We start from the raw sequence: 15,891 nt of genomic DNA on the forward strand, positions 1-15,891 counted from the left end.
AGGGACGTAAGATATTAAACAGTTAACTGATCAGTATTAGTCTTACCATTAAGACTAATACTGATCAGTTAACTGGTGGCACAGGCTCTCGGTCTGATGGCACTGGGCCATGGCTGTCCTGAATAGGGATGTAAGATATTAAACAGTTAACTGATCAGTATTAGTCTTACCATTAAGACTAATACTGATCAGTTAACTGGTGGCACAGGCTCTCGGTCTGATGGCACTGGGCCATGGCTGCGCTGCTTCTGCCCGGGAAGGCCAAGGCTCTGGTGCATGTGCTGTGGAGGGCCCCACTGCAGAACACCGGGGACCATGGGTCCAAGACGAGGGTGTCCCCCATAAAGCTGGGCTGGGGGCACTACCGTGGGCTGAGGGGAGAGGATGAGGTTTGCGGGGAGGGGAGGAGGAGGACACGGACGGACGGACACACACAAAATTATATCAGTTAAATAGTTAACCAGTATAATTTTAATAGTTTAAATGGTTACCTTTTTAAAACAAAATTTCCATCCCTAGTCCTGAACAGATTATTTTCCAGGATGACTTTTTCCTGCTATGCTGTCCACAAAGTCTGGCTTTCACTCCTTAGGACTTGTCCCTAGAAATGCAGTCTGGGCATCCCAGCCTAGAATCTCCTGTACTCATATGTACCAGGACAATGACTTTAGCTGGCCTGAGTGGCTCATCACCCCATCTCATGAGGCCTTGGCCGCTGTGCTGTTTTCCAGGAAGCTTAGTTTGTTTGTCTAAATGCTTCTGGTCCCTGCTCCACAGCTGCAAATTAGACTCCAGATTTCACTTCCCGACCTCCTACTGCCAGGGTCTATGTTACTGTACAGGGAGCATGCACTTGGAATCTAACTCATTCTCCCTTGTGGGGAAAACTGGAACTTCTTTATGTTTCATTAAGGCTCTTCTGAAAGATTCTGGATTCCAGTTTGAGAAACATGGGAATAGATCTTTGACAGGTCCTTTTCAAATTTATCCATGACCTAAAATTGTAAAGGGTTATTATAAAATCCATATAAAAATGTGTCACTTCAGAAATAGCTGCAGTTAGTTTTGATAAGTCTATCTACAGCAAATGGAGTTTATGCAATGGACAGGAACACATTTTCTTTTTCTAGAGTGACTTGTTTCAAATATTTTTTAAACTTTAGCAGTAAAGGAGTAACAGATCTACACCCCACATTGTTACATGGATGGACACTTCCAACGTCTAGCATGGTACCTGTTCTGTTTGAAGCTGCTGCCGAAGTGCCCTCACTAGCTCTTGATTGTCTGGATGAATGTTCTGGTGTTCATTTCTGTGTGAGGGACAAAAAGTGAAAGAACAATGACTGACAGAAGACTGGAAAAAAAAGCTTTAAAAACAAAGTGATTTAAAAAACAAAACTTGAAACTGAGGGATGAAAAATCATTCACTCTAAGTGTCCAGGATTTTAAAGAAAATTCTAGTGTAATTAAGGAAGCTGCATGATCAATGCATTTCAAAGGATTTCACTGGATAGTCTAAGTCATATGGCACTGTGACCTGTCGTCAAAAGAAAACTCTCTCCTTATGACCAATATTCAAGAACTGCTCCAGCTAAAAATTATCAGTTTTAATAAATGAAAACAAAATCATTACTGTGTAGAAAATCAAGTTAATTGTAAATTTATGTTAGTCATCTCAGAAATAAGAGTTAAAATATTTTTTCTTTCCATTGATAACTCCTTTGTTACTGGAAACATAATTATGATGTAATTATGCATATATTCACTTATTGTTGTGTTGAAGTATTTTTTTTTAAATATCTATTTTATTTGCTATTTGAAGGATTACGAAATAACACTCAAGAGAAGAAAGGGCAGGCTCTTCCTTTGTTTTTGAACCCTGGTCTTATAGAATTTACTCCCAGCAATAAAAATATAAAGGAAACCTTTGAGGGCCCCAGTAGCAACAAGAGTAGAGATGAGAGATGATAAAAAGACAGATTCCTTAAAAGGAAAATCAGAAGAAAGGGTTGCACTGAGGATGATGTAAAATGGGTGGAGATAAACATTCATCACTTTTTCCTAGACTTGAACAGGCCTCATGGAAATATCTCACTGTATCAATGTGCTGACATCAAGCTCAGTTAAAAATCTTAGGGTCTAAACACTTATACAAGAGATAACCAAATTTTCAGTATTAAATTTTCATTTGCTCAATATCTGCTAAAATATTTACCTTTTGGGATGAAATTGCCATGTTTGGTATTTACTCAAAGGTGAGTTTTTCAGAAAGTTTGAGCAAAATCCTTTCAGTTTTTTGGGTTTTTTTGTTTTTTAAAGTTTAGCCATGTTGTAAAACACCACACTTCCCCATTTTAAAAGAGCCTTTGCTTGGTTTTGGAGAAAAATTAAAAATAAAAGCAAAATAAAATCTAAGCAACTGAAATATTGCTAGTGAGCATGCTATATGGGAATTTGCTAAGATTTTTAGCTGAGTCTAACGAAGAGCTACTCCATCTCTGACACCTCAGTGCACATTCACCCTGCCAAGGTGCCTGGCATTCATAGGAACTGCTGTTCTCCCTGAAAAATGGGCTGGACTGTCATACCATCCAATGATTACTGCTGGGACAGTTGGTATGTGGGAGACATACCACTCAAATGTCCCACTCAGACAGAGCAAAATGCTCAAAAAAGACCTAAAGACCATTTACATAGTAACTCAACCAAACACTCGTCTTTAAAATATATATATATATATATATATAGGTAAAAACATAGTAATTCCAGTAATTAAGCTTGTATAGTGAAATGTAGAGTCAGGAAATGCAAAAATGTAGGATACACCAGGAGCAAAATTAACTTTGCTTAATTACACATTTATAGTATTTTCCGAAAAGGTGTTTATGGATGACTTAACATTTTATTAAGTAAATGGGGAATAGCTATCGAGCAGGTTTGTTTCCAGTGTGGTCCCAAAGAGACAGGTTCTTAGCCCTATGATATTTAACATTTTTATCAATGACCTGAAAGGAAACATAAAATCATCACTGATAAAGTTTGCAGATAACACAAAAATTGGGGGAGTGGTAAATAATGAAGAGAACAGGACGCTGATTCAAAGTAACTTGAATTGCTTGGTAAACTGGGCACAAGCAAACAATATCCATTTTATTATAGTGAACAGTAAATGTCTACATCTAGGAACAAAGAATGCAGGCCATACTTACAGGATAGGGGACTCTATCTTGGGCAGCAGTGATTCTGAAAAAGATTTGGGGGTTGTGGATAATCAGCTGAATAGGAGCTCCCAGTATGACTCTGGCTAAAAGAGCTAATGCATTCCTGGGACGTATAAGCAGGGCAATCTTGAGTAGGAGGAGGGATTATTTTTCCTCTATATTTGTTACTGGTGTGACTGCTGCTGGAGTAGCGTGTCCAGTTCTGGTGCCCACAATTCAAGAAGGATGTAGATAAATTGGAGAAGGTTTAGAGAAGAGCCACGAAAATGATTAAAGGATTAGAGAACATGCCGTATCGTGATAAGACTCAAAGAGCTCAATATAATTAGGTTAATAAAGAGAAGATTAAGGTGACATGATTACAATCGATAAATATCTACATGGGGAACAAATATTTGATAATGGGCTCTTCAATCTAGCAGAGAAAGCTATAGCATGAACCAATGGCTGGAAGTTGAAGCTAGACAAATTCAGATCAGAAATAAGACATACATTCTTAACAGCAAGGGCAATTAACCATTGGAACAATTTCCTAAGGGTTGTGGTGGATTCTCCATCACTGACTATATTAAAATCAAGATTGGATGTTTTTCTAAAATATATGTGGTAGGATTTATTTTGAGGAAGTTCTATGGCCTGTGTTATGCAGGCAGTCAGACTAGATTATCGCAATGGTCCCTTCTGGCCTTGGAATCTATGAATCATTTACAACATAATTATACACCACAAAATATTCAGGCAATACCATGCAGCGCTCATTCTGAAACTCTAATCTTTATTTATATTTCTTTAAACTGCCTATTTCTTTTGCAAAGTTTTGCGCTACCTGACTTTGCAATTTTAACACCGTATTAGTGCTTTTAGCATTTAACATCTTACCTATTCTTTCAGAAACAAATGAAAATGGTTTGCAGTTTTTGCGTGCTTGGTAATATACAATAATGTATTGTTTTACAACACTAGATATACATATATAGCCTACTGTCCCTTATGCACAAGATGCTCAGTGAATAAGCAAAATGTCGTTCACTGTGCAATATCCACAGAAAATACACCAAGAGCTCCTGAAGGGACCTTCTTTGTTCCCAGTGTACCTTATAAAATGGCAGGAAAAACCATGTCTATTATATTGGAATAGATAAGAAATTATACTTACTGTGAAATGTCCTAAATTTTGAGTGCCTAACCATACAACTTTAACCTTATTTTGTTTGTTTCAAAATAATCTCATAATCTGGAATGATTCAATAGCCACCACCCAATGTCATGGCTCACAAAATAAAGTGGGGCTCTAAAAGAGAGAAGAACTCCTGCTTCAGTCAATGTGCACTTTCCTCCAATGAAAAAGAGACAATGCTCGTATGGAACCTAATTTACTAACTAATATAGTAACATTGATCTCCAACGTTAAAAAGTTAATCTCCTTGCAGATTTCACCTCTTTTGGAAATACTGATGTGCCTGTAAGAGGGAAAACTGCAATGGACTAGATTACTGATGTGCCATGGACGAGATAACGAAGATACTGCAGAGCAGGTCGGATAAGTCAGTAGGGACAATTAGGTGGTTTCTGATATAATACTCTCAATTGTTTGGCTTCTTTTAACCTTTTAGAAGAGCTAAGATTTCACCATCTCAGCTCTGTCTATTGTGACAACTAACTCACAGCTTTTAGAGATGATGGCAGCAAGCTGACTGTAATTTGTCAAGACTTAGTTACTTATAAAGGCAAACTGACTTAACGAAAGTGTCATTATAATGATTGAATTAAATAGCTCCAACTCTTGGAAGATTTTAAACAATTTTTTTCTTTTACAGTTAATAGCTTCTTCATCAACAGTTCGGACTTGGAATTCATATATTGATTCTAAACTGATTTTTCAATAGACCCTCCACATTCTACTTCTGCCCTCAAACCCCCACTCAAATGCACTGTTCTCCCCATTCTATATTGTTCCTATTGTGTGCTGTCCTTTCCTTCCCTGGTACCCCTCTAACACAGTCGTGAACCCCACTCCAAGTCTCCTCTTGCCACCTGCCTGTACCCAATTTTAAACATTTTAAAATAAAATATTTAAAACTGGACAGATGCAGGAGACAGAATTATAGGTGGGAAGGAGATTGGAGGGGAGGGGAACAGATGTATGTATGGCAGCATGGAAGGGTGTGGGGCTGAAACACATGACATGGAAGAAGATGAGGCTCATGGCTCCTCCTCCCCTGCAATGTTTGGTAGATAAGGAGAGACGTAAACAAGAGGTTTACAGACTGAGGTGGGGACAATGCTGGAGTCTGGGTAAGGGAGTCAGGAAGCCTACTACCCTTCAAGTTCAGGAGCTGAAACAGCCACGGATGCTGCTTAGCCCTTTAAAGCGTTATGCTTTATAGAAATAAACGGACTTAAAGACAACCTTAGGCACAGAAGCACTAAACTGCTCTGTGTTTAAATCCAGTTTGCTTCTACAGCAAATAACCATTTAGGGCATGAAGAAGGATCTGCAATGTGTGTTGTGTACATAGCTCACTGCACTGTACAAGGTATCAAACTGACTAGCTCCTTTACCCAGGTCATCAGCAACCCTAATTGCTGCCATGTATCCCTGAAGCTCTAACTCCAAGCAAACTCTACCTGCTTCAATATTGCTCATCAAATCCCATATTCCGTGCATGCCTCTTTATGCTTCCAATCTTCTTTTCTCCTTCATACCTCTATTACCTTCCTTTTTAAAATTAAAACATTTCCAAATTAAACTTATCAAAATGTTTAATTTATTAAATATAAACATGTTAGATGTTAAACATTTAAATATTTATTTGTAAGTAGGACTTCTGATTTTCGGTTTTAACCAATAAATGTTGATAAAACACCCAGTAAACACACAATAAATAAATACATAAATAAGTTGGTGTTTACCCAGTAAATATAGGAAACAGTTACTTGTATCTAAGGGCTTGTTCACATGAAGCAGTAATGCAGGCTATGGAGATGTGACTTTTAAATCACACTAAAAACTGCACATTAATTGGTTCATGTAGACCCTGCTGGTGCACACTAAAGGTTTTAGTGTAGTGCTGTTTGAAACAGTACTATGTGAAAGCACACTAAGGAACATTACAAAGAGATTAGTAATTACAGTATTTACTACAGTAATGAGTCATTACTTCATTACAGTATACATAAAGAGAAAGCCCAGAAAAAACGTCAATTTTGGCATCAAACACAAAAATTGCTAAAAACACTGAAATAAAAAAATCCCCAAAACATTTAATTTTTTAATCTACATTTAATTTACAAAAATAAAAACTTGAATGGGGCAAGTCAGAGAAAAGGCCTGAAGGATTGGGGAAAAGGAGACTGACGAGACATAGAATGAAGACAAGAGGGAGTCGTGCAGGGGTCTAAGGAACCAGAGCTCACCTTTGCAGGAGGGACAGAGAGCTAAAATGCACTCCTCCTCTGAGATTGCTTTGATACAAGAGACTGGGCAGTGTTTGTTCTACCCCACGTGCTACTTCAGAACTGCTTATAAGCCCTACCATTTAGTTTACTCCCTTAATTCCTCCAGGTTCCACTAAGGCTTGCTCCATAGTTGTCCCCACCTCCAGTCAAGCCCCTCAGACAGCTTCCCTTGCCAGCATGCGTACCTTTTCATGCAGAATTCAATGATGAAAATCCAATCCATGATGAAGTTTCTTTAAAATTTTTCTCCTACATGCCCTGGCTGTGAAACATCTGCTAGGCTCAAATGTCTACAAATCTGCATAATGGCATGTAATTTGAAGCTTAGACCATTAATTTGCTGAAGAATCAACAGCAACTTCATTACTTTGAATAGAGCAATTTTGAAAATCTAGATATATTTTGATTACCCAGCATATAAAATTCTTTAATCCTAAACTTACTGATACCTTTTCTTTTTTTTAAAAAAAAAAGTCTCCTCCTATGCTACAGTATTTGAAGCATACCTATTTACAAACAAATCAGTCAATCCAGTCAAAAATTCAAAGGGATTAAAGCTAGGATTTATACCAGAAGTGTAACTGCAATCCTAACTATGGATTCACTAACATCTCTATAATTAGCAAGTGATTGTGATATTAGTAGCTATGCAGGCCAGAAATTTAGTAATTTCATTCACAGGGAATCTTGGACCCTATTCAGTTTGACGAGCTGAAGATCAGGAAAGGAATTTGACATTATCCCTGGAAAACTTGTCATCACACTATGGTTTTGGATTAAACATCAAACTGTGTCAAGCAATCTTCAGTTAAATAACAAAGTATCTAGACTGGGATGTCAACAATTTATCTCAACATCATGGAATCATAATTACTTGGCATCTTAATGCAACTACTCAATTTAATAGAAAAGTTAAAATTTCACTGTAATGGTGGAATGCATGTATTGATCAATTCCTATCAACATTTTCTCACCTTAAAAGCATATACACCAAAGCAGCAACGAAAGAGAAACTGAGCACAACAGCCACCAATACCTGGTCACTTATTCCTTCTATGACCGAATCATTATCTAGTTTCAAACTCTGAACTTCTGCTTCTTGACTGGCCATTCCAGGTCTAAAATGCAAAAAGAATATATTTATATATAATACATATATACACACACACAAAACTCATGAAGCTATATATTATTCATTGCTTGGAATATATTCCCAAAAAAGTAAAGTGGGAAAAAGATATTGATTTTGACCATATGTACACAGCTTGCTGTTGGGGTTTGAACTAACACCATTATAATACCCTCAAAAGTTTTAAATAATTGGCTTCTGCCAGAAGTGTTAAAATTAAACAAGATTTTTTTTGAATCTGCCAGATATATTACCTGGCGATCCTTGGCAGGAGAGACTGCTTGATTTGACATGTGTTCCAAATACTGTCTACCTACTTTGAGTATGCATCCATGGTCTGCAGTGCTAGGGTGAGCCAGGGGTTCTCAAACTTCTTCATAGTGTAGACCAAATCTTAACAGACACTGCCTTTTGGACCATCCCCAATCTATGGCAACTATGGGTGGGATTTTCATAAGCTATAAATGTTGGACTAATTTTGCTACTACTGAAGTCAATGGAAGTTTTTGAGAAATCCAACCTACAACACAGTGGTTCTCAACCAAGGGTACATGTACCCTTGGGGGTACACAGAGGTCTTCTGGGGGGTACTCAACACATCTAGATCAGTGTTTCTCAAGCTGGGGATTGCAGCCCCGAGGGGGGGGGGTCACGGGAGAGGTTTAGAGGGGGTCACAAATGCAGGGCTCTCATTAGGGGGTAGCCAGCTGAGCAACTGCCACAGGCCTCCACAAAGCTAAGTTTATATGTGTCAGCCCTGGGCGGTGGGGCTTGGGGTTCAGCCCCTGATGATGGGGTTCTGGCTTCAGGCCCACCGCTTGGGGCTCGGCTTCAGACAAGGCTCACAAGTGAAAAACAGGCTGTAGTATCACACTGAAATGGAAGTACAATATTTATTTCCAGTCTATTTATTTTATATTTACGTGGTAAAAAGGAGAAAGAAAGCAATTGTTCAGTAATAGTGTGCTTGGGACACTTTTGTATTTTTGTCTGATTTTGTGAGCAAGTAGTTTTTAAGTGAAGTGAAAGTTGGGGTATGCAAGACAAACCAGCCTCCTGAAAGGGGTACGGTAGTCTGGAAAGACTGAGAATCACTGCAGTATATCATTTATTTACACTGAAGAATACTTAAGAAATATTAAGGAGAGGTGGGGGTGAAGTAATCATGCCATCTGCTCTTGCTCTTCATTTTATCTACTCTTCCTACATGTTCCATTTCCATCCACTGGAAACATGGAGCTTTAGCACAGCACACCCAGCCACTTTCCTCAAACAAACAGCAAGTGTGCCCTAGAGCACAGATTGGAAACCTCTTGAAGGAAGAGGTCATTTTCAGGCTAATTCTTGTTCTAACCCTTAGCATACCATTTGGTTTTTTTTGTATTAACATCACAGCTTCAAAGATCAGAGTGACTTGTCTTCTACAGACAGCATTCACTAAACTACAGCTGGAGATATAAACACAATAAAATTGGCTGCAACAAGCTGTTAAATCACTCCTGTGGCAATCAAGAAGGGCTCTGAACTACAGGTGTGAACATTATGAAATTAACAAGAGAAAATTAAGTTGGCTTTGGGAAAGGAGAGACTATTTACAAAATATTCTGCTGGAGCTCAGTTCCATCACAATTTAAGTTATAAAAATATTTTTCCTATATGGTACATATGAACTCTTGCAGCAAAATTCTGAGATGAATCTAAACTGGTATAATTTATATAATTTTCTACCTCTCTCTCCACCTCCCTCAGTACATATACCACCATTTTAGACCTCCAAGAGATTCATATGCATTTACCACCATGTAATTTACACCTCCTTATACAATACATCATTTCTGAATTTGGCCCTTAACATCTGAAAAATGTCAGCAAGGAAGTTATTAATTAGCCCTAAATACACATGGAAAGAAAGTACACCAAAGTAATGGAGAGTAGTGCATGCCAGTAATGGTATCATTACACTTAGAGGAGAGCATATCTATTATTCTGACAAAACTTCCGTCAGTTTACCAGTGATGGTCTGAAAAAACACATTTTCACCAAAGCTTAACGTGGACCATGAAAGTCTGTTTTTCCATCAGTGTGTGGAATTTACATGCTAGCCTCCATTATATTTGTGGGAGCTACCTACTTCAGTTTCTCTGCAGTAGTGAAGAAAGAGAAACCAATGTATTCTGCCATCCGAGTAAGAGGATGAGTGATATTATTTTTTAAGGACTGTAAGAATGTGGAAAATTTACGAAGAATGATGGGTAGATTCCTTTCAGTGTTCCTATATACTGGCCTTCCACAATGAAAAACCAAAAGCAACAAAGCATACATGAAGTAAGTGAAACAATGGTTTCTAAATAGTCCTAAAATATGCCTCAACCTGAACAGAGACCATTACGTCTGTAACTGATTGTAATAGTTCCCCAGCAATACTTAGAACTGGTGAGGCCTCAACTGGAGTAGTGTAACCAGTTCTGAGCACCACACTTCAAGAAAGTTGTGGACAATTTGGAGACAGTCCAGAAGGGAGCAACAAAAATGATAAAAGGTCTGGAAAATTGGATTTATGAGGAAAGCTTAAAAAAAACTGAACATGTTTAGTCTTGAGAAAAGATGACTGAGGGGACCTGATAACAGTCTTCAAATATACTCAGGACTGCTGTAAAGAGATTGGTGATCAATTGTTCTCCATGTTCACTGAAGGTAAGACAAGAAGTTGAATCTGCACCAAGAGAGATTTAGGTGAAATATTAAGAAAAAATTTATATTTGATCCTGACTCAGTGCCAGGGGAACAGACAAGATGACCTTTTGAGGTCCTTTCTACTCCTACATTTCAATGAGTCTATAATTTGTACTAATTATAATTTTCCCCAAACAATTGTGCCACAGTCTGTTTAAATTTTTACAGAACATCTTTTCAAGTGGTAGCATACCAGAACTCTCTGAGAATCACAATTAAAGTAAAGTTAGAATGCACACAATAGATTTCACATATACTCGCAAAAGAACTGAGGTCTTTATTTATGGATAGGTCCATGTCCTGGGTCCTACAACACGTAAAATAATACTTTCAGCAGACTATGGTGTCTTTGGCTTAATTGTCTTGCAGCCCCAACCACCATTTGATAATGACTTCAGGAAAGGACTAATAAAGGAGGACAGTACTGGTCAAGGGAATATGTGGAAAGTATAAAGTAGGGTGTGAATGTAAAGTTCTATAATTATAGCAGTGTAACTCCCTGTATGGACACACTTGTTCCAGTATGAGTGCCTTTTAAAGCAACATAAGCTAAATCAGAAAAAGAGTTAAGTTAAACTGAAAAAATGCACTCTTATTCCAAAATAAGAATGTCCACATGGAGAGTTAGAGTGATATAAACTATAGGGAGTTAACTATATTAGCATAATTATATCTGTATAACCTCCTGTGTAGACAAACACTGAGATTGCAGTGCTAAGGAAGTCTTTCAAGCACTGCTGCCTTGGGGCTGAGGGACTGGGTTCCCATCTATGCTGGGCTGCTTGCACAGCCCAAGATCTGTCTTCTTAGCACTTATAGACACATCATATTTCTGAAGAATCATCTGCTGGAAATGGCGGGGTGAGCTTGTCATTCCATGGCATAGGACAGGTTATACTCAATGTCACCCCCTTGGCCACAATCCCGCTCCGCTTCGCAAGTCATAAAGGAGTCCAGATATGTTCCGTCTTCATAGAATATGGTAACTGCACTGATGAGCAGCTTCTCTAGGTATGATATCATGTAGCTGTTAAATAATATTAAGAACGAATTCACCAGGAGGTACTAGCACTGGATCTGGATCAAGATTTTTCTATACTGATTTGCTGCAATTGTTAGCTAGAAGTGAAACAAGAATTGTATGGGGTATCATAAGAACGGCCATATTGATCAGACCAATGGTCCACCTAGCCCAGCATCCTGTCTTCCAACACTGGCCAATGCCAGATGCTTCAAAAGGAATGAACAGAACAGGGCAATTATCAAGTGATCCATCCCGTGGTCCAGTTCCAGTACCTGGCAGTCAGAGGCTTGGGGACACCCAGAGCATGGGGTTGCATCTACATAGTTACTGATGAACCTATCCTCTATAAACTTATCTAATTCTTTTTTGAACCCAGTTATACTTGTGGATTTCACAACATCCTCAGCCACCAAATTCCACAGCTAGACTGTGCATTGTGTGAAGAAGTACTTCCTTTTGTTTGTTTTATACCTGTTGCCTGTTAATTTCATTGGGTGACCCCCTGGTTCTTGTGTTATGTGAAGGGGTAAAAAACACTTTCTTATTCACTTTCTCCACACCACTCATGATTTTATAGACCTCTATCATATCACCCCTTAGTTGTCTCTTTCCTAAGCTGAACATTCTCCTTTTTAATCTCTCCATACCTTAATCATTTTTGTTGTCCTTCTCTGTACCTTTTCCAATTCTAATAGGTCTTTTTTGAGATGGGGCAACCAGAACTTTTTTGCAGCTTTCAAAGTGTGCAGATAGCATGGATTTATATAGTGACATTATGATATTTTCTGTCTTATTATCTAGCCTTTTCCTAATTCTGTTAGCTTTTCAGACTGCTGCTCACACTGAGCAGATATTTTCAGACTATCCATGACTCCAAGATCTCTTTCTTGAGTGCTAACTGCTAATTTAGCTGTGGCATTTTGTCTGCACAGTTGGGGTTATGCTTTTCAATATGCATTACTTTGCATTTATCGACATTTCATCTGCCATTTTGTTGCCCAGTCACCCAGTTTTGTGAGATCCCTTTGTAATTCTTCACAGTCTGCTTTGGACTTAGCTATCTTGAATAATTTTGTAACCTCCAAAATTTGCCACCTCACTATTTACCTCTTTTTCCAGATCATGTATGATATCTTGAACAGCACTGGTCCCAGTACAGATCCCTTGCAGACCCTCCTATTTATCTCTCTCCATTTTGAAAACTGACCATTTATTCTTGGCCTTTGTTTCCTGTCTTTCAACCAGTTATTGATCCATGACAGTACCTTCCCTTCTATCCCATGACTACTTATTTTGCTTTAGAGCCTTTGGTGATGGATCTTGTCAAAGGCTTTCTGAAAGTACAAGTACAATATATCCACTGCATCACCGTTGTCCACGTTTGTTGACCCCCTCAAAGAATTCTAATAGATGGGGCAGCATGATTTCCCTTTACAAAAGCTGTGTTGACTCTTCCCCAACAAAAGGTGATCGTCTATGTGTCAGATAATTCTGTTCTTTAATATCATTTCAACTAATTTGCCCGTACTGAAATTAAGTTTACTAGCCTGTAACTGCCAGAATCACTTCTGGAGCCTCTTTTAAAAATTGACATCACATTAGATATGCTCCAGTCATCTGGTACAGAAGCTGATTTAAGTGATAGTTTACATACCACACACAGCAGTTCTGCAATTTCAAATCTGAGTTCTTTCAGAACACATGGGGGAATACCATCTGGCCCTGGTGACGTCTTATTGTTTGATTTATCAATTTGTTCCAAAACCTCCTCTACTGACACCTCAGTCTGGGACAGTTCCTCAGATTTGTCACCTACAACTGGCTCAGGTGTGGGAATCTCCCTCACATCCTCTGCAATGAAGACCGATGCAAAGAATTTATTTAGGTCCTCGGCAATGGCCTTGTCTTCCTTGAATGCTCTTTTAACATCTCCATTGTCCAGTGGCTCCATCATACCTCTCATGTATTTAATTTTTTTGCTGTTAGTTTCTGAGACTTTTGCTAGATGCTCTTCATATTCTTCAAATGAGACCAACTAGCCCAGAAGCTGAGTCAGAGATCTTGTCTTAGGAAAGGTGTGCTAATGTTTGGCACGTCTGACTCTACCTTTTTCTATCTTCTGAAATAAAGATTCTCTTTCATGATAACTTAGATGCTGGAGTTTGGTGTGGGCCATCCACTTGTTTGCTCAAGCCATGTTTCTGAAGGCTTTTAGAAATTGCTTCTGGGCCCTACGTATCATGATGAGGTCATCCTGACAGGGCAGACAGGTATCCCTTTCACTTGAAAGGATGGATGATACTTGAAAGGAGGCATTTGTGAACACTCATCTAGAAGTTATGAGTCCAGAAAGGGAGCACTCTATATAAAATGCTGCTTTTTAGAACAGAAGCTAAAATATCTCTGGGTAATTCTCCACAAACACATTTTCAGTAGACCTCCAGGAGTTTTATTTTCATATTCTAAACTTTGGGAACATAACACTTTAATGCTAGATTTTCAGTATTTCCACCTGAAATATTGAGTTCCTTACGGACTTAATAAGACACATGAGATCTGAAATAGATTGTACGCCATTGTTTATGGCATGTATGCATTATGGCCTGGTCTACACTGGCGACTTAGGTCAACATAACGTCACTTAAGTCGACTTAACACCCGCGTCTACACTGGCACCACTCTTAATTCAAATTAAGGTGCCTGTAAAGTCGACTTAAGACCACCTCTGCAAGTAGTGTAGCGCCTAATTCAAATTTGTTAAGTCGACTTAGTGTCAGTGTAGACGTAAAGGAACTTAATTCGAATTAATTGACCTCTGGAATGTATCCCACAATTTCCTATTCTGACTGCTCTGGACAGTCGCGCTGAGCTGCTCTGTGGTCACGGTAGCAGGAAAAGTCTCCTCCCCTCAAGCCCCGGGAAGATTTGAATTTCCATTTCCTGTGCTTGCTGCCAGCATGGAGAGAGCTTTGCCACTGTTGTCCTCATATCTATTGGAAAGCCCAAACGCGCTCCAGCATGGAGTCGACCAGAGGTCTTAGACCTCATCGGGCTGTGGGGAAAGGAGTCCGTTTTGGCTCAGCTCGGAGCCAGCAAAAGGAATCTGGACATTTATGGGATGATATCACAGGGCATGCTGGCGAAGGGACACCAGAGGGATGCTCAGCAGTGCTGAGTGAAGATCAAGGAGCTGTGCCAGTCGTATCAGAAAACCAGGGAAGCTAACAGCCACTCTGGCTCCTCTCCCAAAACATGCGGGTTCTATGATGAGATGCGTGCAGTTCTCGGGGGCAATCCCACTACTGTGCTGCAGCATCGATACCTCCGCTAGTTCACAGTCCATGATCAATGAAGAGGACTCCGGGGAAAGGGAGGTTCTTCTCACTCATGTCCAGCCTAGTGAGCAGACTCCTCCATTTATCCTTTAAACACCCAAAGACACATTCTACAACCATTCTGGAACTGCTTAACCTCTTATTAAAACACTCCTTGTCACTGTCAAGGTGACCGGTGTACGGCTTCATTAGCCAAGGGAGCAAGGGGTAAGCAGAATCCCCCAGGATCACTATGGGAATTTCCACACCCCGATGTGAATTTTTTGGTCAGGGAAGAAAGTGCCCGGCTGCATCTTAGAGAACAGCCCCGAGTTACGAAATACACAAGCGTCATGCACCTTCCCAGAACACCCCACACTGATGTCTGTGAAACGACCCCTGTGATCCACAAGCCCCTGCAGGACCATGGAAAAGTACCCCTTGCGGTTTATGTACTTGGTCGCTAGGTGTGCAGGTGCTAAGATGGGGATGTGCGTCCCATCAATGGCCCCCCCGCAGTTTGGGAAGCCCATCGTGGCAAACCTCTCCACTATGTCCCGCACATTTCCCAAAGTCACTACCCTTCGTAACAGAAGTCTATTGATGTCACTGCACACTTGATTCACGGCTATGCCTACTGTAGATTTACTGACTCCAAATTGATTCCCAGCCGAGCAGTAACAGTCGGGGGTTGCCAGCTTCTAGAGAGCGATGGCGACTCTCTTCTCCACCGTCATAGCTTGTCTCAAGCGAGTGTTCATGCGCTTCAGGGACGGTGCCAGCTCTGAGCAAAGTTCGAGGAAAGTTGCCTTTTGCACACGAAAGTTTTGCAGCCACTGATCATCACCCCACAGCTGCATAATGATGCGGTCCCACCAGTCTGTGCTGGTTTCCCTGCATCAGAACCTGCGTTCCACGGACTGCAGATAACACGTTACAGCCTGCAGCAATTGGGAATTGTTCTGCTCGATGTCTTGTAGCAGGGCAGCCTCGGTGGCATAGGTGTAGTAT

The 15,891-nt window shown here is 39.8% G+C and overlaps 1 protein-coding gene across 4 annotated transcripts in view; it reads right to left on the reverse strand.

The window, feature by feature from the left end:
- The window catches only part of RNF170 (ring finger protein 170), a 44,158-nt gene that overhangs the window by 18,647 nt on the left and 9,620 nt on the right, over positions 1-15,891 (reverse strand). The window contains exons 3-4 of one of the 4 annotated variants that reach the window (XM_067553423.1): positions 7,655-7,798; positions 1,235-1,310 (exon numbers count right to left, since the gene is read on the reverse strand). In XM_067553423.1, coding sequence (XP_067409524.1) covers positions 1,235-1,310; positions 7,655-7,791 — 213 coding nt within the window. In that variant the 5' untranslated portion in view covers positions 7,792-7,798. Of the gene's footprint in view, positions 1-491; positions 1,173-1,234; positions 1,311-7,654; positions 7,799-15,891 lie in introns of those variants that run through there. The other 3 variants (XM_067553426.1, XM_067553424.1, XM_067553425.1) reach the window with 3 other exon arrangements.

This window comes from Emydura macquarii, unplaced genomic scaffold (assembly GCF_026122565.2).
Source record: "Emydura macquarii macquarii isolate MOO-44397 ecotype Brisbane River unplaced genomic scaffold, CSIRO-AGI_Emac_v2 contig_1451, whole genome shotgun sequence".
In the NCBI taxonomy this organism is placed as follows: domain Eukaryota; kingdom Metazoa; phylum Chordata; order Testudines; family Chelidae; genus Emydura; species Emydura macquarii.